Below are 20,578 nucleotides of genomic sequence, written 5' to 3'. Positions count from 1 at the left end.
AAGTAATTTTTATAAGCTGCTTTGCTTACAGCAGTAACCAAGTAAAGCTGTATTTCTGCTGTTCCATAAGCGCCACTTCTGTTAGGGAGTGAATTTGCATTCTTTTGCAGTCCGTCTGCTGTTTTTGTGTCGTGCAGATATATTTTATGTAGGGCTGCCCTCGATTAAAGATTTTTTTGGTTGACTAGTAGTTGTTCATTTTAAGCATTAGTCAACTAATCACAAATGTATTGATAAACCATTTAAATCATTATAATGAGACTTTAATTGCCTACATAGCCTAATAAGCACTCAAGCACATGCATAAAGCTTGCCACAGCACACCTGCAGAAGTAATGATTATGAATGTGTCAGGGAAAAACAGTAAGGAGAATGCATTAACATTTTAATAATTTATTGTTACACTAGTGCTTTATTTGTTTTTAACTTTAAGAGATGAAGTCTGCGACACTGATTTGTCCTCTCTGCAGTAGTGCCTGTATGCATGTTTCATATGGATTACATAATCTGAGAATATTGTTTTCCATTTGAAAGTAGACATTTCGCTCTTTATAGATATGTTTTTCATATCTGTAAGGCAAGTATACACAGAGTTTCACGCTGAAGTTTACAAAGAACGAGACATCAGAAAGCGCATGTTTGCTTTCATTATTTTACAAAAGTGCAATGTTTTGTTGTTATTGTGAGTTCACAAAAATAAACACTGTGTCTTTCAAACAGTCTTTCAAACAGAGTCACAGAGTCTGTCAAATTCAAAAGATGTATTACTTTTATCTGTATGACCAAAAATGACGGAGTATTTTAAAAGCAAGTGAGCACACCGGCACCTCTATCTGTCCTGCAGTGAGCGCTACTGTTCAGCTTCCACACTCCGCACAGACACTTGAACAGCACACATTTCTCTAGGTCAGGGGTAGGCAAGTTCGGTCCTCGACAGCCGCAGTCCTGCAGAGTTCAGTTCCAACCCTGAAAAAACCAACCCTGGACTGTTCTCCTGCAGAGGCGGCTCTCTAGGACCGAACTTGCCTACCCCTGCTCTAGGTTAACATTAGATTGAGCGGCCATGTAAAGTTTCTAATACTTACATATTTCAGATGATAAGCCATATTTGAGGTTGATGAATGATAGGTGAGCATTTGGATGTCCTGCCCGATGTACTGTATTACCACAGACCAGTTAATGATCTGTCCGTCACAGACTGCGTGACTTCGCCTGAAAAATTATTTTCTGCGACTAACAAAATTTTGGTCGACCAAGCTTCTTCTGGTCGACTAATGGTTAGTCGACTATTAGGGGGCAGCCCTAATTTTATGTAGCATAATTTTATAAAGCTGAAATCAGAGCATTCTGATTTTGCTTCAGATTTTGAAATCATACAATCTAATTTTAATCAGAAACTGCTCATGTAGCATCTTTGTTTGGATCGTGATTAAAATGCAGTGGTTTATCTCTAATTTTAATTAGCTACAGAGAGTTCGGCCTGTAATAGATCAAATAAACATCTTGTTCATGTGCTCGTATTTTCATTCTTTCTTGTCTCTTGCTTAAAAAAATATTTAAAAAATCACTAACAAGAAATGCGGGGACAGGTGTGTAGCAAAGAATTCAGAATCAGTTTCAATTGTTGAAGCTTTTTTTTCGTCAGGATATTGTTGGCTGTTCCGCTCAATTGGCAGTTGCGGTGCTCCTTAATTTTCAGGGGGTACTCCTACATTTTTGTCGGTGCTCCTAAGTTTAAGTTGGGAACACCAGTGCTACTGAGTAAAAAATTTAATTTTGAGCTCTGTATGAGTATGGTAAACAGAAAATGAGGTTGATTCATGCGTTTCAGGCAAACGTTTTTGGACTTCCACAAGAGCATAGATCTGAGGTGTTTTGGTTCAGCAGTGACTAAAAGTTTTATAATTCACAAGTCATGTCAGAATTGATCCAGATTTAATCACACAAATATTTCAATAATATTATTCAAATGGACTTAACTATTATGCCTAGCTTGGTTGTACTCATAACTTGAATAACATTTTGTTCTTTTATCTCTTTTTGTATTTTACAGTATTTATTTGATTGGATATTTTTATGTGGATTATTGATTAATACAAATAAAATATTTGCATTGAAGAATATTCAAAACAAATGTTTAGTGTTGTAGAGAGATTATTTTATTGACCCTTTAGAACTCTAGTACCAGGAATCCATGATACGCCTCATGCTCATGAATCTCATGCCACCCATATTACTGAAGCTCCTGTACTCTCCAGGCTTGAAGTACCACATCTTGCCTCTGTAGTGGGGCTGCTCATAGAAAAGCCAGTGGCCGTCCATCACATGACAGGACTGGCAGTGAGACATGCGGTAACGGTCCATGGTGCTGTCACAGTCATCCATCATCTCGTACATCTGACCCATGAAGTTCTCCCTCTCGTAGATCCTCATTCTGTAGGATCCCTTGTACTGTAGTAAAGAAGTTGTCAATGGGTGATCTAGTTTTAGTAGTTTATAGTATCTATTCTGAATTTGGATTAAAAAAATAAAATGAAGTTAATTTATAACAAATGCAAAATGTTTGTTGAACTTACCATGGGGATCATACGGCAGGACCTGATGCAGTCATTCATTCCAAACATAGACATGTAATCGGCATAATCTCCTCTCCTAAAGAAATACTGATTTCCCATGTAGTTGGGGCGATCATACATCATCCAGCATCCACTCTCCACTCTGCAAGAGTGACAGCGGCTCATGTAGGAGGAGAAGTCACCACAGTCGCTCATACACTCATAAGAGCGACCCTGGAAGTTCCTGTCCTCGTAGAAGATGACCTGAGACAAACATAAAATGTTCAGCATGAACTAAATTACTGTTTATCAACAACATTACCCAACATTATATCCAATTGAATCTTCAAAAAACAATTTGTTGTATTGAAATTGCAGGGTTTTGTTTTATATCAGTTAGAGAAGAAAAGCAATCAGTTATCAGAAAAGCAAAAAATCATGTAGTGTAGTAAGATGTTGAGAATGTGTTATTCTTTGATCTTGGCTTACCTTTCCGTGCATGGTTGCAGTTGTGGTTATTCCAAATTCACCACTGTAATGACAGCCTGCTGCCTTATTTATACTATGTGGACTCTGAAAGAATTTGTATTCCTATTGTTTAAATAGGCCTTAGTCAGCTGCATGGTGTAGTGAGTTGTACAGTTCGCTACTACAGACCTGAAAGGGTTATTATTTCAAGCCTTGTGGTGGAGAATATTAGAAATTTCTGCTTGTAAAGCAATTCCAGTGGTAAGACCACACTCTAAACAGCCAAAATGCAGGTTATACTAAATACACTTTTCGTAACATAGGCCTGTATAGGAAGTTAACAAACCTGTATTTTTATTATGTTTGTTTTTAATGTCAACTTTAATATATATATATATATATATGTTTTATTTTCTTGTTTGAGCGTTAGGAACAGAGTGACTCTTGCTAGCACTCGTGGCAGATATTGATATTCTGATATTGCTGTTATGAAAAGAGCTCTCAATCAAATGTTTAAACTTTGTCAATAGAGTTTTTAGCTTTTATAAAGTAGAACAATTGATCATTTGTGGTTTTGGGCATTAATTGTTGACGGTTATTTTGTTTTAAAAAAAGGATGTGGAAGATAGTGGAAGAGTTGAGGGAGACATAACATGGCAGAGCAGAGAATGCCTTTAACAGTTTGCAAGCACTGTTGATCTTGTAGTATGATCCAGAGGATGTAATATATGGAGAAACCCAAGAAGGCACATGTACAGGCCTATCTGAAGTTTGCCAGTAAACATCTAAATGATTCAGAGAAGGATTGGGAGAAAGTGCTGTGGTCAGATGAGACCAAAATTGAGCTCTTTGGCATCAACTCAACTCACTGTGTTTGGAGGGAGAGAAATGCTGACTATAATCTCAAGAACACCATCCCTATAGTCAAGCACAGAGGTGTAAACATTATGCTTTGGGGCTGTTTCTCTGCTAAGGGTTCAGGATGACTTCACCGCATTGAGGGGCCGATGGATGGAGCCATGTACAGTAAAATCTTGGATGAGAACCTCCTTCCCTCAGCCAGAATACTGGAGATGGGTTATGGATGGGTCAGCATGACAATGACCCAAAACATACTGCCAAGGCAGCAAAGGAGTGTCTCAAGAAGAAGCACATTAAGGTCAAGGAGTAGTCTAGCCAGTCTCCAGACCTTAATCCTATAGAAAATATGTGGAGGGAGCTGAAACTTCGAGCTGCTAAGTGACAGCCAAGAAAACTTAAGGATTTAGAGAGGATCTGTAAAGAGGAGTGGACCAAATCCCTCCTGAGATGTGTGCAAACATGGTGAGCAAATACAAGAAATGTCTCTGCTTGCCAATAGGGGTTTCTCCACCAAGTATACTAAGTCATGTTCAAGTCAATTTATAACCTTTGTATAATGTGTTTTTTTTGGCTGATATTCTGTCTCGATCTGTTAAAATAACCTATCATAAAATTATAGACCCCTCATTTCTTTGTAAGTAAACTTACAAAATCAGCAGGGTGTCAAATAGTTATTTTCCCCACTGTGTGTGTGTGTGTATATATATATATATATATGCATCAAAAATTTTTTTTTAACTTATTTTAAAAAGTGAAACTTTCATATATTCTAGATTCATTACATGTAAAGTAAAACATTTCAAACGTTTTTTTTTTTAATTTTGATGATTACAGCTTACAGCTCATGAAAGTAAAAAATCCAGTATCTCAAAATATTAGAATATTTATATTTGAGTTTCATTAAATGACCATCTCTAAAGTATAAATTCTGGGTATCTCTTGTTCTTTGAAACCACAATAATGGGGAAGACTGCTGACTTGACAATGGTCCAGAAGACAATCATTGACACCCTCCACAAAGAGGGTAAGTCACAGAAGGTCATTACTGAAAGGAGTGGCTGTTCACAGAGTGCTGTATCAAAGCATATTAAATGCAAAGTTGACTGGAAGGAGGAAATTGGGTAGGAAAATGTGCACAAGCAACAGGGATGACCACAAGCTTGAGAATACTGTCAAGCAAAGCCGATTCAAACACTTGGGAGAGCTTCACAAGTAGTGGACTGAAGCTGGAGTCAGTGCATCAAGATTCACCACTGTAAGGGAAACAGGTCAATTTAGCTCAAAAGGAATTATTTATGATTTTATAGGGAATTTGGACAGAATCACTGTTTTACAGCTGATCAACTGATTTGGCCCGTAATTCACTGAACAGGCTGTACAACATCAACTCTGCATGGATATTAATATGCAAAATATAGTGAAAACACTATTTATTAGCACAGTAACAAGATCGGCAGTTTAAGACATTAGCTTGCAAGCACAAAACACAAGATACTTCTGTTTTCAATATAAATAAGGCTTTATTGGATAAATCTAAGACATATAAACTAATCTAACACATGAACACACACATTCACACAAATTGCAGAAAGGGAAAAAGCGAGAAAAAAATGATTTTGAGAGAGTGAAAATATGAAATCCCAAGTATATAGCAATATGTGCAATTGCATAGACCTAAACAACCATCAATCACTTAATTAACCCTCACATTGAGTTCCTCAATGAGGTTAAAATTTATATTAAATATACCAGTTCAGCTAGGATTTGGAGGTACTTGTGTTGATTGTTTAGGGGGTTCCCTTGTTGTCATCATTGCAGAAAGGGGTTTCCCAAGTTTGTTGATTGGCTGGAAGTCCAGTAGTCGTTCGAAGTGGCGTCTTAGGAAGCCACTGGTTGGGTGTTGGCTGAAGATGTGGAGTTGTGGGCTGGTTGAAGTTTTGATGTGAGTGCAGTCGGAGTTGGACTTGGAGACACGGCTTTGTGGCAAAACTTAACTCAGAACACGAAACTCTCAACGGAAAGAAAATAAACTGAAGTAAAAGAATAAAAGTTTTTTTCTTCTCATCGTGGTTAAGTAGCAGCAGGCGTGCAGGCCGAAGCACGCTGGAATGGCGCTGATGGCAAACAGCATGGCTAAGAACAAAAAGCGCCGACTAAAAGCATAATCTGATGGTGTCCAGAAGGCTATTGGCACCGACATAACCTTGAACACTTTATTATGTTCCTCAAACCATTCCTGAACAATGTATGCAGCGTGCATTATCCTGCTGAAAGAGGCCACTTCCACTAGGGAACACCATTGTCATGAAGGGGTCTACTTGGTCTGCAACAATGTTTAGGTAAGTTATGTGTCAAATTTATGTCCGCATGAATGGCCAGACCCAGGGTTTTTCAGCAGAATATGCACTGTGGGACGACGACAAGACGGTGGAGGGCCCAGAGTGTGGATCTAATGGTTTCTGGGCATGAGTCTGCATTGTAATTTTTTGTGCCCTTTACCATGCCCAAGTTCAAGACCCAGTAGCCTTGCCTACTGCTACAGCCCTGGTGCAGTGCAAGACACGTTGGCTATGTCACAGCTCATTCCACAGAAACAAAGCCTGCATGTGGCTTTGTTGCAAGTGTAAGGCAAAATTGTCTGCATGTGTAAGGCAAGGCAAGGCAAGTTTATTTGTATAGCACATTTCATACACAATGGTAATTCAAAGTGCTTTACATAAAATAAAATAAAAACAATCACAACAATAAAACAAGGAATTTAAAAACTTTGAAAATTATTAAAAAAAAAAAAAGAAACATGACATGAATGTGTATGACATGAAACAAGCCAATGTTTTTTTGTGGCAATCAACAGCATTCAGCAGAGACTGTTTACTAGAGCTTGGCTGGGATGAAACTTGAAATATTCCTTTTAATTATTCTATCAAAAAAATGATCCACCCCACAATATTACCGACACATGTGATGTGTCACATGCAGAACGTTATGGACATTGACTGTTCTACAGTATGTATGCAAATTGATTGTGTGTGATGTGCTCTGAGGTGGTTTCAATGAAATTACCTATAATTGCTGCCTACTAAGTAATGGGAAACTGTGCTTGAATTGCTATAACTTTGCAAACTTAAATAATTTACTATTCGTTATATTGTCTATAATTTACTAATTCTGTTAAGTATAATATATATAATATATTACCTATATATATTATGTATATATAAGATGGTCTGACACAAAATGAGTGAAGATTAGATTGGAACTTGATTGGAAGAACATTGACTGAAGTTGTAAGATTTCTAAAGATTTTAGCAATCTTAGAAAAATTGTTTTTGACCACTAAGTGATTTGTTCAGAAGTATTTTATTGTCAAGTAACACATTTTCTCACATTAATACAATTTACTTTTTAATAGAAGGAATCATTGATGCGCCTCGTGCTCATGAATCTCATGCCCCCCATATCTTTGAAGCTCCTGTACTCTCCAGGCCTGTAGTACCACATCCTGCCTCTGTAGTGGGGCTGCTCATACATGAGCCAGTGGCCGTCCATCACATGGCAGGACTGGCAGTGAGACATGTGGTAACGGTCCATGATGTTGTCACAGTCATCCATCATCTCGTACATCTGGCCCATGAAGTTCTCTCTTTCATAGATCCTCATTCTGAAGGATCCCCTGTGCTGCAAATATATAAACAGAAATTTAAAAGTTGTGCTAAATTGTTGTGAGAGCATGAATGAATAAATGAATGAGGTATTTATATAGCTCTTTATTGTGTATTACTGTACACCCAAAGCGCTTTACAATCATATGGGGGGGGGTCTCTACTCAACCACCACCAGTGTGCAGCATCCAGCTGGATGATGCGACGGCAGCCACAGTACAATGGTGCCAGTGCGCTCACCACACACCAGCTACAGGTGGAGAGGAGAGAGTGATAGAGCCAATCAAGTGGATGGGGATTATTAGGAGGCCATGATTGACAAGGGCCAGTTGATGGAATTTCACCAGGACACCGGGGTTACACCCCTACTCTTTACGAGAAGAGCATTTAGCAACCAGTTCTGTGGCAAGTCAAGTATGTATTATTCTCTTACCATAGGGATCATACGGCAAGATCTGATGCAGTCGCTCATGCCAAACATAGACATGTAATCAGCATAGTCTCCCCTCCTAAAGAAATACTGATTTCCCATGTAGCTGGGACGGTCGTACATCATGAAGCAGCCACTTTCCACTTTGCAAGAGTGGCAGCGACTCAAGTAAGGAGACATGTCAGCACAGTCACCCATACATTCATAAGAGCGACCCTGGAAGTTCCTGTCCTCGTAGAAGACGGCCTGACGAGATTAAACATGAGGTTAAAAATAATTTTAGGTATGCATTCTTAGGTATGCATATTGCATTTTAATAGAGTAAGAGAAAGGGATGTCATTACTTACCCTGCACATGCTCATGCCTGCTGTAGTCATTTTTTAAATTATTTGATACTCTTCCTTTTACACTGCACTGTCGTCCTGCCAGGTCTCACCCTTACTTTTATACCCGGCGAATTGAATAAAACTGTGTGCTTGCTATTGAGATTGAAGACAACCTCCTGACTCAGCAGATCAGTATGGAAGCATTCAGAGTGCATTCATTGTGGTCCATTTTGACATAACCTACAGGTCGTATACGCTTTCCACAATAATGTTTTCAGACATTTTGAAATACACTTTTTCTCTAAAGTCTTTCTTTTTATAAAAAACAATGTTGATCAAAATTTATCTGTTAAAACAGGGCCTGTTTATATAGCTACTGCATTACTATTGACTTTTAAATCTGTTGTGTGGTTAGACTTTTAATCCCTAAATAAAGCTTTAAATATTAAACATAATAAACTATTAACACTAGAAAAAAAATACCATTATTAAAATTCTTCTGTTTGGTGTTTGTTATAATACCAAAAAAATTACAGCACAGATGTTTGGTATATTTGGGCTTTGTTTGAACACATCATAAACACAGCTCTCAGTCAAAATCACTGATTTCCCTTTTCCCTATATTTGTAATTTTAAGTGAAATGCTGCTTAGGTGTATGTATATAACTTGTAGGTATATATTCAAAACATGTATGAATGTATATATATGTGGCATTCTAACAAACTTTCTTTGAGAGCCCCTTTTATCCATACCTGAATTTGCCAGTAATCTTGTCAAGTTGATCTAGCAGCTCGGGCGAGATGAAAACAGTTATTTTGCACTTAATAAAAATGCCAAATGGATATATGGATTGGAAGAAGAGGAACTCCTCAAATAATTTTGGACTGATAATAAGTCACTTGGTCGTTCGTTTTTTAAACACAAAAGAAACACCAAGACGCAAACCACTCTATTGGCTACTTAAGACTGATAAACCTGGAAACTAGAGACTCCATTATATTGAAAGAATAATTCTGACTTTTCAGGTCATCTTCTACGAGGACAGGAACTTCCAGGGTCGCTCTTATGAGTGTATGGGCGACTGTGGAGACTTCTCCTCCTACATGAGCCCCTGTCATTCTTGCAGAATAGAGAGTGGATGCTGGATGATGTATGACCGTCCAAACTACTTGGGAAATCAGTATTTCTTTAGAAGGGGTGACTATGCTGACTACATGTCTATGTTTGGCATGAAAGACTGTATTAGATCTTGCCGAACTTTATTCCCCATAGAGTTATTCACTAAATACTCTTATAACAATTTAGCTCGAACTGTACATTTCTTACCTTTGCAGCACAGGGGATCCTACAGAATGAGGATCTACGAGAGGGAGAACTTCATGGGTCAGATGTACGAGATGATGGATGACTGTGACAGCACCATGGGTCGCTACCACAAGTCCCCCTGCCAGTCCTGCCATGTGATGAACGGCCATTGGCTCTTCTATGAGCAGCCCCACTACAAAGGCAGAATGTGGTACTTCAGGCCTGGAGAGTACAGGAGCTTCAGCAATATGGGTGGCATGAGATTCATGAGCATGAGGCGTATCAATGATTCTTATTTTTAAAATGTAGATTGCACAATTTGTTTTAGAAAAAGGTGGTAATAAAATAAAGTACAGTTCAGCCAGTCCCTAAATTTAAGTTTTTTTTTTTTATTATTAAAAGTTTTTTTTTTTTTTTTACAAAACCAAAAGGCTTAATTGTTAGTGGACCTGATGGGGGCTTCCATGCTGAGTTCACATAATTAGCTACTTATTGTAATTTGACAGAACTGTTAACAGTAATAACATTAAATGTATATTGTAATGCATTGGTTCAGTATGATTTACAAAGCATAAAAATAATATGAAAACAATCCAGACAGAATAAGGAAGAAGCTAAATTAAATGCCCAAAGCAGTCCTTATTGGAGCAATAAAACATACTGCAGCGATCCGTAGCTCCCACACCTCTGAGCCTATGACAAACGGCAGGCCTCGAAGTGATGAGTGTGGTAAAACAATAACTATGGCTATCACACCATAAAATTCCTCTGTTAAAGACGCCATTACAACACAGGAAACGATCTGAGAGAGTTAGAGAAAGAGCTCACTGCAAAGGCAAGCAAGAACATTTGTTGAGATTGTAGCAAATTATATTATCGATTTTGTGTGCAGTATGAAATAGAGAACAATGTGGGGAACAAGAAGATAAACTTCCAGTGTGAAGTGGAAGCAGTTAATAAACTTCATGCATGAGTAGAAAGTCCAAGGGATGAAGAAGAGTATTTGCAGTATTTAGTTTTGTGAAATTGCATCAGAATAACCCCATAAGACTTCAGCACAGCAAGAGTTTATCCAAGATTAGACAACTGTTATTTTCTGTATTAATTCAGGTTTAGGGACTGCACCATATGGATGAGAGAAATAGGGTTTATTATTATTCTTATTTTTCATTTGTTTATTTATTTGTAGTTTTTTAGTTGATGTTGATTACTGAAAACCACAAAAGGTATAGGAATATTTGGTTGATGTCACTATAAATAAGCAAACTAAACTAAAAATTATTTGATTATTTGATGAACAAGGTCACTGTCTTGACATTTTTCATTATTTTTTTTTGTCAGTAATGTTGGTAGGTGTGACATTTTGTGCAAAAATCTAACCGATTTGTGTCAGTCACACTTAATAACTGAGAATGGATGGACTAACAGATAAAATGATTGTCTCTGAGATTTCTATTTCCTGCCATGTTTGGCCTGTAGATGTCAGTATAAAGTCAAACACGAGGCATAGAGCCAGTCAAACATGACTGAATTGCACCTTTAATTAGTTTATGTGATACAATGAACAAATAATTATGTCTCTGTCATCAGTCCACCATGGAAATCCACGACAGATTGAATTCTGTTTTTAATTTTGGAGAAGAGACGATATTATGTTGGCCTTTTTCCCAATAGACCGAGTCACCTGGCATACTCTGACCTCTCCAGTAAGTCTCATGACACTCATTCTCATATCCCTGATCTGAAGTAAATCATATCTTGCCTATTAGGTATTTCATGGTTGCGTTTATCTTATGAGGCATTTTTGTGAGCATACAAATATTAATGACACTGAAATTAGTTTCATGACACACTTTTTTTTTAATAGAGAAATTAATCCTTTAGAATGATAAAATATTAGTACCATGAGTCCATGATATGCCTCATGTTCATGAATCTCATGCCACCCATATTACTGAAGCTCCTGTACTCTCCAGGCCTGAAGTACCACATCCTGCCTCTGTAGTGGGGCTGCTCATACATGAGCCAGTGGCCGTCCATCACATGGCAGGACTGGCAGTGAGACATGTGGTAAAGGTCCATGATGCTGTCACAGTCATCTGTCAGCTCGTATATCTTGCCCATGAAGTTCTCCATCTCGTAGATCCTCATTCTGTAGGATCGCCTGTACTGTAATGGAAGAAAAGTCTGTTATATTAAAGGGGTCATATGATGCGATTTCAATTTTTCCTTTCTCTTTGGAGTGTTACAAGCTCTTGGTGCATAAAGAAGATCTGTAAAGTTGCAAAGACTAAAGTCTCAAATCCAAAGAGATATTCTTTATCAAAGTTCAGAGTCAGCCACACTCCCCTAAAACGGCTCGTTCTAACACGCCCCCACATATCTACCTCACTATGTGGGAAGATTTGCATAACGCCGCCCAAATGTTCATGCAAAGAAAGAAGGCATAACTTTTATTCTCGCTGTAGTATTGTTTACTTTGTTTACTGTATACTTCGGCTCACGCTAGCCCGGCCTCAGCGCACGCTAAGCCGGGGCTTGGCTCACGCTAGCCCGGCCTCAGCTCACTCTATCCCGTCCTCAGCACACGCTAAGCCGGGGCTTCCCCTCACGCTAGGCCGCTGTGTTTTTCGTTGTGAAAGCGAAACTACTTTGTTTGATCTTCCAAAAGAGGACACGACTACAAATCAGTGGTTAAGTAATATTTACCACACTGTTCCAGAACACTTCAACCCAAATATCCAGATGTGTGCAGCACAGGAGTGTGTGGAGGACTGTTTACTGATCCTGGTAGAGTTGACTACAATGCCGGCTGTTCTGACTCACGTAAGTACGTTTTCATTTAAATGATTTGCCACTGATGATTCAAACGCGAGTTTTGGGCAGTGTGGAGTAGCACTTGTTGCTTGTCATTTCTCCGATCACAAAAGCAGACAGAGTTTTATGTTTACGCGGCGCGATGCAATGCAACGCAATGCGTAAAAAGACAGTATAAGTCATTATAATCAGTAATTATGTCCCCACGGAATGCAACAAATGCCTCGTTTGTAATGGGTTTTAATGTTGTCTCGTCGCTCTGGCCTGACAGGGCATCAACAGTATGGTGAGGGGCGTAACATTTCCGTCACACGCTTGAGGTATTCCGCCAATCACAACGCACTGGATAGCTGGCCAATTAGAGCACACCTCGCTTTTTCAGACCGATGAGCTTTGTAAAAACCGACGTGTTTCAAAAAGGCGGGGCATGGAGGAGAAACAATAATATACAGTATGTGGAAAATAATGTGTTTTTTTTACTTTAAACCGCATAAACACATTTTATTACACCAAATACACAAAATAATGTTCTTTTTAGCAGCATCATATGATCCCTTTAAAGTTAAACCGGCCATGTCAACATCAAATGTGCACATCTAAAACAGTGTAGAGATGTCTCTTGTAAATCAGAATTTTGAAAGGATCATCTGTTTTTCTTTTTAGGAAAAAGGATATTTAAATGATAAAAAAAAGCTATGTATTGATTTTTTTTCAGCAAAAAATTCCCTTAAAATCATAGATTTTTTATGGGCACATAAAAATGCTCACAACTCACCATAGGGATCATACGGCAGGACCTGATGCAGTTGCTCATTCCAAACATACCTCCAGTTTCATAGACAAGGCTTAAGCCTAGTCCCAGACTAAAATGCATGTCTGGGCTGTTTTAACTGAAAGAAACGTGCACTGACTGATCTTAAAATATGTCAGTAAATAACAGCAGTAATGTTTTTATCTAAGGCATATTTGTAAAAACAACTTAATTGAACTATGGCCTAATCCTGGTTTAACCTAAGCCCTGTCTGTGAAACCGGGTCATAGACATATAATCAGCATAGTCTCCTCTCCTAAAGAAATACTGATTTCCCGTGTAGTTGGGACGATCATACATCATCCAGCATCCACTCTCCACTCTGCAAGAGTGACAGCGGCTCATGTAGGATGAGAAGTCACCACAGTCACTCATTCACTCATAAGAGCGACCCTGGAAGTTCCTGTCCTCATAGAAGATGACCTGCAAATGATTAAAAACATCTGTTAATTTATTGATCATGTATCCTGATATATTTGATGGAATATTTAATAGAATATTTGGAATTCGACAGCATTATAATTTATGCCTTTAAGTTGTGTAACAATTTATGTAAATCACAATTTTATGAACGCACTCTGCCCATGATATCAGTCTGTCAACAGTCAACAAGTTGATATTGTTTCAATGTGCCGTTCTTCGCTCTTGACTACCTTTATAGACCTGTCCCAGTTAAAAGACTGTGTGTTCCCTATTGTATATGAAAGCCTGACCAGCAATACAGTGCAGTAGCCTTTTAAATTATCAACTGTTCTCCATTCTACACGTGACTAGATCATGCTGTCCACCTCTTCCATTGGTTCCTTTTTTTTTTTTTTCAACGAGAATGTTTTCAGTGTGTTTTCCCAATTAGTTTAAAATGTTTTTGGCACAGAAAAGGCTTTGAATGAAGACATGTGGTGGACACATCCGGATTACCTAGAGCTAGGTAGTTGCTCTTGTATTTTGTGCTCTCATATTTTGATAATCCAATCACTACCAAATACCAAAACTCCTCTTTGTGGTGCTTCTGAAGTTTCATATTCCATTTTTTTTACAAGCATTTTCGGAATTTTCACTGGCCCCACCACAAAAAAGTAAAAAATAAATAAAAACATAAACAAATACATAAACAATCTACAAGCAATAGTACAAATAAATGCAACATAAGTATACAAATAAAATAAACAGTGCTGTTCATAAGGTTTCAGGTACTGTAGATCTAACTGTAGTATTCAGGTATGGAAATTGAATAAAGTTGTAACAGTTTTACTGGCACATTTTTTCCCAGTATAGTTCTTTTTGCATGTTATAGCTATACCAATCATTAGGGGGCGCTCTGTATTCTGAGTTTCTCATTTGCCTAAAAGGTAAAGAAGTAACATTAGGCAGGAAGTAGTGTGGTAAGCACATGGAATGTCTTCACCTTTGCTGTCCTTTGTTGGTGCCCTGATTTGAGGAACAATTTGTTCTTGCTCTCAAATGTAAGTAAGGCATTGTTTTGTATGTATGTAGAGTTTGTATATATGCTTTCTGTTAGGGATTAATACTAAACATGTGTTGATTCTATGTTTGTTTAAATGCAGAGGGTTCTTGTATGAGAGAGGAAACAGCACAGATATAAACAGGACCTAGACAAAAAGGGGCTAATTGTCTTCATCCAACCATCTACTCAACTTATTCTATGATCAACAAACGGATTAATTGTTTGCTGGTTCAGATTCTTCCTTGCTTCATTTAAGGACTGCTGGTCTCATATTTCCCAGTTTAAAGAATGATTTCACTGTGACAAAATGCTACTTATGGTCATATTTATGAACTGGTGGACTTAACTGATGTTTCCTCCACTCTGGAAGACTCTATAGGCTAATGTTTGGACTTGTTGATATGAATGTGTGGCTCACAGTATGTCTTTAATACACATGGCTCACTGAAATTAATCAGTCTCTGTGGTCCCTAAATCTTTATGTAGCATCAAAAAGTTAGGTGTTACATAAATTATGATGCCCGAACAGGGACTTGAGAAAGAAAAGGACAATCTAACTGAATTTTGATGAGAGACACAAATTCTACTTTCTGTGAGTCATGCTGTTTTATTGATTGTGTTTATGGTAGGGACATATTTTGAAAAAGCATAACATTACAGTCAAAGAGAGAGTTATTTCCAAAGATCCATTAGTTACAAAATGGCCATCTTCCAGAAAGATACAGAGGGTGAGGATCCTTTAATCCCAGACCACTCTTCAGAAACTTTCACTACTTCTCGTGAGCCAATCCGAGACCTTATTCATTCTCTCAGTAGCTTGTATCTGGAAAATGAACCTGTAAATGTGGAACAAGAGTGTGATTTCGATGACTCTCTGTGACCTCCTCCTCCAGCTTATTAACAATTATTATGGCTTCAAGAATGCATAAAGTAGAATGTAGAGTTGAGGGGTTAGAAAATTCATCTGATGTTTGTTTTAAGGACATTCAACGCCAGTTGCAGGAGCAAAGTAATAGGATGACTGCCATCAAATGTCAGCTGCAACACGTGGTAAAACCGCACCAAGATCATCACAAAGAGATACAGCAGCTTGACCCCTCATTGTCCACCAAGTTGAAGGATGAATGCAACCAAGTTAAAGACACTTTGGAAACTAAGGTTCAGGAGTTGGGACGAGCAATTATGGATTGCCTGAAACGGAGAGATGGCCAGCTGAGGTCACTGAATCAGTCTTCTGGGGGAGCTACTTCTATTCCACATTTCAGCTGCACCATACCAGACCACAGTTCCTTTCGACCTGTACATTATAAGACCCCCATCAAACTAGAGTTTCCAAAATTTGGAAGTTTAGATGGAGAAGATCCCATTACGTACCTGGAGCGATGTGATGAATATCTGGCTATACAGCCTTTGAATGACTCTGAAATCTTATCCATGCTTCCTTCTGTGTTAACACATACAGCTAAAGACTGGTGGGTAGCAGAAAAGAAGGTAAGAACGTGGTCACAATTTAAGTCTGCTTTTCTTCAATCCTTTTTGTCTGACGATCACGAGGTTGAAGTGGAAAGAAGGATCAGAGAAAGGAAACAAAGAGTTGACGAAAGCATCAGGACGTTTACATATCAGTACCGAGCCTTATATTTGAGGTTGAAGCCTTCCATGACGGAACGTGAGATCCTCCAAGCAACTCTCAGAAACTGCAATCCAAGAATTGCCAGTATTTTAAGAGGTACTGTAACTACTGTAGATTATCTGGTATGGGTAGGAACCCTTATAGAAAGAGATATCAGGGAAGAGAGAGCCTTCTGGAGGCAGAGGCACCAGGATCAAAACTCAAAGCCTACTGAAACTGGAAAATTCACAAAAGGACGACAGCCCAATCCACACATAGCTGTTTGTTTAGAGAACAGCGGAGAGCCCTTAACTACATTAACATTGCCCATAACCATCAAAGGCCGTCAATATCAAGCAATCCTGGTTACTGGGAGCACTTATTCATTAGTGCAGGAGTCGTGCTGGCAACAGTTGAAGTCAAATCATGAAGCTTTGCAGTCAAGCAGAGGACAGTCATTTTCCCTTGCTAATGGGTATGTACAATCAGCCTTGGGGAAGATAGTTTGGCGAGGTACTATTCATGGCCACAACTATCCTCTAAGAGCCTATGTGATGTGGGACTGCGACTTGGCCTTTTCAGTTGTATTAGGACTTGAGTTTCTGAGGACATCAGGAATCATCATTGATTTTAGAAATTCCACATATTCATTGCCTGAAGAATGTGATGTAGTCTACTATTTCCCAATTTCTTCACCTTCACCAACAGTCAGTTTGCACCTTGCACTACCTTTAATGCCAACGGCTTCTACTACTCTAACAACTATAAAGGAGTTAGTGGATCAAGCTGATGCTTCTAAAGCACAGAAAGGTCAGTTAGAAGGACTGATGCTTGACTGGCCAACTGTATGCACTGACACTTTGGGACAAACCAACTTAATTCGCCATTGAATCAATACTATCGATGAGTTTCCTGTGCATAGAAAAGCATATCCTGTTTCTGTCAACAGACAGAAGTTCATTGAGGAAATAGCAAGCATGCTTGACAAAGACATCATAAGACCTTCTGTTTCCCCTTGGGCAGCACCAGTCGTTTTAGTACCCAAGAAGATGGCAGTACCTGCTTGTGTGTTGATTTTCGAGCACTGAACTCCAAGACTCCTCTGGATGGATTTCCAGTGCCACACATTCAAGATATCCTAGAGTCCTTGTATGGAGCGACCATATTCAGCACATTAGACCTTAAGTCTGGTTACTGGCAGGTAGGAATGGATGAGGGCAGTATCCAAAAGACCGCCTTTGTCACCAAAAATGCCCAGTGTGAATTTGTTCGTCTTCCCTTTGGCCTCAAAAATGCAGCTGAAACCTTTCAAAGACTTATGAACAACATTCTGAGAGACTACGTAGGGAAGTTCTACTTTGTATACCTTGATGACATAGTGATCTATTCTAAAACGGTCCAAGACCACAACATCTACATCTCAAGCAACTCTTTGCAAACCTGGAAGTATCAGGATTGACACTCAACTTCAAGAAATGTTCTATGCTGCAAAAAAACATCACATATCTAGGACATGTTGTTTCTGAAGAAGGGGTCCGTACCGAAGCTTCTAAAGTCAATGCTGTTCATGAGTTCCCCGTACCCAAGAATCTCAAAGAGGTACAAAGGTTTTTAGGTCTTGCAAGTTGGTATCACCGTTTCATCTTCCACTTCTCCGAGTGAGCAGCCCCTTTATATGCACTAAAGGCTAAGAATGCAACTTGGAATTGGACAGTTGAATGTCAAAGTGCATTTGATGATCTTAAGTACGCCCTACAATGAGCACCATTTTTAATGCCTCCTGACTTCAAGGATTTCAGAGTACAAACGGATGCCAGCGATATAGGATTAGGAGCTGTATTGACACAGGATTTTGATGGGGCAGAACATGTCATTGCCTACGCATCGCGACTTCTGCATGGAGCAGAGAAGTCATATTCTGGAGCAGAGAAGTCATACTCTACCGCAGAGAAGGAATGCCTTGCAGTAGTGTGGGCCATGGAAAAGTGGAGGCAGTACTTGGAGGGAAGGAACTTTGAAGTACTCACAGACCATTCTGCACTGACTTGGGTATTTAATCACCCTAAACCATCCTCACGCTTGACCAGGAGGGCTTTACGACTGCAGGGTTTCAGCTTTGTGGTAAAGTACCGGAAGGGATCATGTAATGTGGTGCCTGATGACCTATCTAGAGGAGTAACTGTGCAAGAGATGGTAAGCCACATTGCCCTATGTCAACCTTCAAAACCAGACCCTAATTTGCCTGTCAGTTGGGATGAAATTGAGAAAGCACAAAAGCTTGATTCTTCTTTGCAGGCTCTATGGGAGTTAGCTAAACAACCTACCACAGATTCTAACCGCATCGCTTACATCATACAGAATGACTACCTGTTTCGCAGTGTGCCTGACAAGCACGAAGGATACACTCATCAACTAGTCATACCTGCATCACTTAGGGAAACTTTTTGCATTTTGCTCATTCAAACCCACTGAGTGGACATTTGGGGAGAATGAAAACCTTAAGAAGACTACTTGACAATGTCTATTGGCCTGAGATTCGTAGAGACGTTTGGAGTTTTTGCACCCAGTATAAGACGTGTCAAGCATACAAACCAAGAATCTCAAAGCTATCTGGACTGCTGCAGTCAATCCCAGTAGTGGAGCCAGGCCATATGCTTGGAGTAGACCTGATGGGTCCTTTCCTAAGAATTTCCAGATCCAATGAATTCTTATTAGTCTTTGTGGATTATTGCAGCAAGTGGGTAGAACTCTTTGCTCTACGGTCTGCAAAAACTCACCTAATAACCAACATTCTGACGAAAGAAATGTTCACTCGATGGGGAGCCCCAGCATACCTGGTATCAGACCGCGGCCATCAGTTCACTGCCCAGTTACTCAATGATACCTGCAAGCGATGGGGTGTAGTTCAAAAACTCAGTACAGCATATCATCCACAGACCAACTTAACTGAGAGGATCAACAGGACCTTAAAAACAATGATATCATCTTACGTTCATGACAACCACCGTGATTGGGACAAGTGGATACCAGAATTCCGGTATGCCATTAATTCAGCATGGCAAGAGAGTACTGGTCTCACTCCAGCTGAGATTGCATTGGGACGCAAGCTAAATGGTCCACTTGAGCGATTGATCCGCAAACCTCCCAATCCCGACCATGTGGCCTACAGCACTGTTGAAAGACAAAAAACTCTTCTTGACCAAGTGAGGGAGAAGACCAGCCAAGCCCAAGAGAGACGAGGCAGATACTACAATAAACGTAGGACGCCTGAGTCCTTCGTGGAAGGAGATCTGGTTTGGATCCTCGCTCACCCTCTGTCTCGCGCTGCAGATTCTTTCATGGCCAAGTTAGCCCCAAGATGGCAAGGTCCTGCAAAAATCATGAAAAGGGTGAATAATGTCAATTACAAAGTGGTAATGCTTGACAACCCGAGTTAATGTGATACTTACCATGTTGAGAAGCTAAAGAAGTTTTATGGGACCATCTAACTCTTTTCTTTTAGGGGGAGGGGTGTTAGGGTTAGGGTTACGGTCACATTTGTTCCCAGTAGTTATTTTTGCATGTTATAGCTATAGGTGCATCTCAATAAATTAGAATGTCGTGGAAAAGTTCATTTCTTTCAGTAATTCAACTCAAATTGTGAAACTAGTGTATTAAATAAATTCAGTGCACACAGACTGAAGTAGTTTAAGTCTTCGGTTCTTTTAATTGGGATGATTTTGGCTCACATTTCACAAAAACCCACCAATTGACTATCTCAACAAATTAGAATACTTCATAAGACCAATAAAAAATTTTTTTTAGTGAATTGTTGGAAAGTATGTTCATTTACTGTACATGTACTCAATATTTGGTTGTGCCTCCTTTTGCATGAATTACTGCATCAGTGCGGCGTGGCATGGAGACAATCAGCCTGTGGCACTGCTGAGGTGGTATGGAAGCCCAGGTTGCTTTGATAGCGGCCTTCAGGTCATCTGCATTGTTGGGTCTGGTGTCTCATCTTCCTCTTGACAATACCCCATGGATTCTCTATGGGGTTCAGGTCAGGCGAGTTTGCAGGCCAATCAAGCACAGTAACACCATGGTCATTGAACCAGCTTTTGGTGCTTTTGGCAGTGTGGGCAGGTGCCAAGTCCTGCTGGAAAAAGAAATCAGCATCTCCATAAAGCTTGTCAGCAGAAGGAAGCATGAAGTGCTCTAAAATTTCCTGGTAGATGACTGTGTTGACTGTGGACTTCAGAAAACACAGTGGCCCAACACCAGA

At 39.3% G+C, this 20,578-nt stretch overlaps 2 protein-coding genes and 1 pseudogene across 2 annotated transcripts; all 3 read right to left on the bottom strand.

The window, feature by feature from the left end:
- Positions 1–2,136: 2,136 nt before the first annotated feature.
- Positions 2,137–9,349, bottom strand: LOC107568713 (gamma-crystallin M2-like). Its single transcript, XM_016254698.1, has 4 exons — positions 9,330–9,349; positions 3,045–3,099; positions 2,577–2,819; positions 2,137–2,451 (listed from the first exon to the last, which is right to left on the bottom strand). Exons 1-4 carry the CDS (start codon positions 9,332–9,334, stop codon positions 2,179–2,181), a joined length of 576 nt encoding a protein of 191 aa, XP_016110184.1. The 5' UTR covers positions 9,335–9,349; the 3' UTR covers positions 2,137–2,178.
- Positions 7,265–8,405, bottom strand: LOC107568720 (gamma-crystallin M2-like). Its single transcript, XM_016254711.1, has 3 exons — positions 8,325–8,405; positions 7,980–8,222; positions 7,265–7,562 (listed from the first exon to the last, which is right to left on the bottom strand). The coding sequence occupies exons 1-3, from the start codon at positions 8,352–8,354 to the stop codon at positions 7,290–7,292; spliced, it is 546 nt and encodes a 181-aa protein (XP_016110197.1). The 5' UTR covers positions 8,355–8,405; the 3' UTR covers positions 7,265–7,289.
- A 2,133-nt stretch (positions 9,350–11,482) lies between the features above and the next one.
- LOC107568727 (gamma-crystallin M2-like) overlaps positions 11,483–20,578 on the bottom strand; it is a 23,641-nt pseudogene continuing 14,545 nt past the window's right edge.

The sequence above is a fragment of the Sinocyclocheilus grahami genome, unplaced genomic scaffold, assembly GCF_001515645.1.
Source record: "Sinocyclocheilus grahami isolate Dianchi unplaced genomic scaffold, SAMN03320097.WGS_v1.1 scaffold28.1, whole genome shotgun sequence".
Classification (NCBI taxonomy): domain Eukaryota; kingdom Metazoa; phylum Chordata; class Actinopteri; order Cypriniformes; family Cyprinidae; genus Sinocyclocheilus; species Sinocyclocheilus grahami.
Note: the sequence above shows the minus strand (reverse complement) of the source record. Positions and strands in the feature narration are given on the sequence as shown.

What these genes read in the sequence shown, in the direction of transcription:
- LOC107568720 (XM_016254711.1), bottom strand. Translation starts at nt 8,354, where the DNA reads ATGACTACAGCAGGCATGAGCATGTGCAGG. An exon ending in CAGGCATGAGCATGTGCAGG is followed by an intron (nt 8,223 to 8,324) that starts GTAAGTAATGAC and finishes TAATCTCGTCAG; the next exon opens with GCCGTCTTCTACGAGGACAG. An exon ending in CTTGCCGTATGATCCCTATG is followed by an intron (nt 7,563 to 7,979) that starts GTAAGAGAATAA and finishes ATATATTTGCAG; the next exon opens with CACAGGGGATCCTTCAGAAT.
- LOC107568713 (XM_016254698.1), bottom strand. An exon ending in CTGCAACCATGCACGGAAAG is followed by an intron (nt 2,820 to 3,044) that starts GTAAGCCAAGAT and finishes TGTTTGTCTCAG; the next exon opens with GTCATCTTCTACGAGGACAG. An exon ending in CCTGCCGTATGATCCCCATG is followed by an intron (nt 2,452 to 2,576) that starts GTAAGTTCAACA and finishes TCTTTACTACAG; the next exon opens with TACAAGGGATCCTACAGAAT.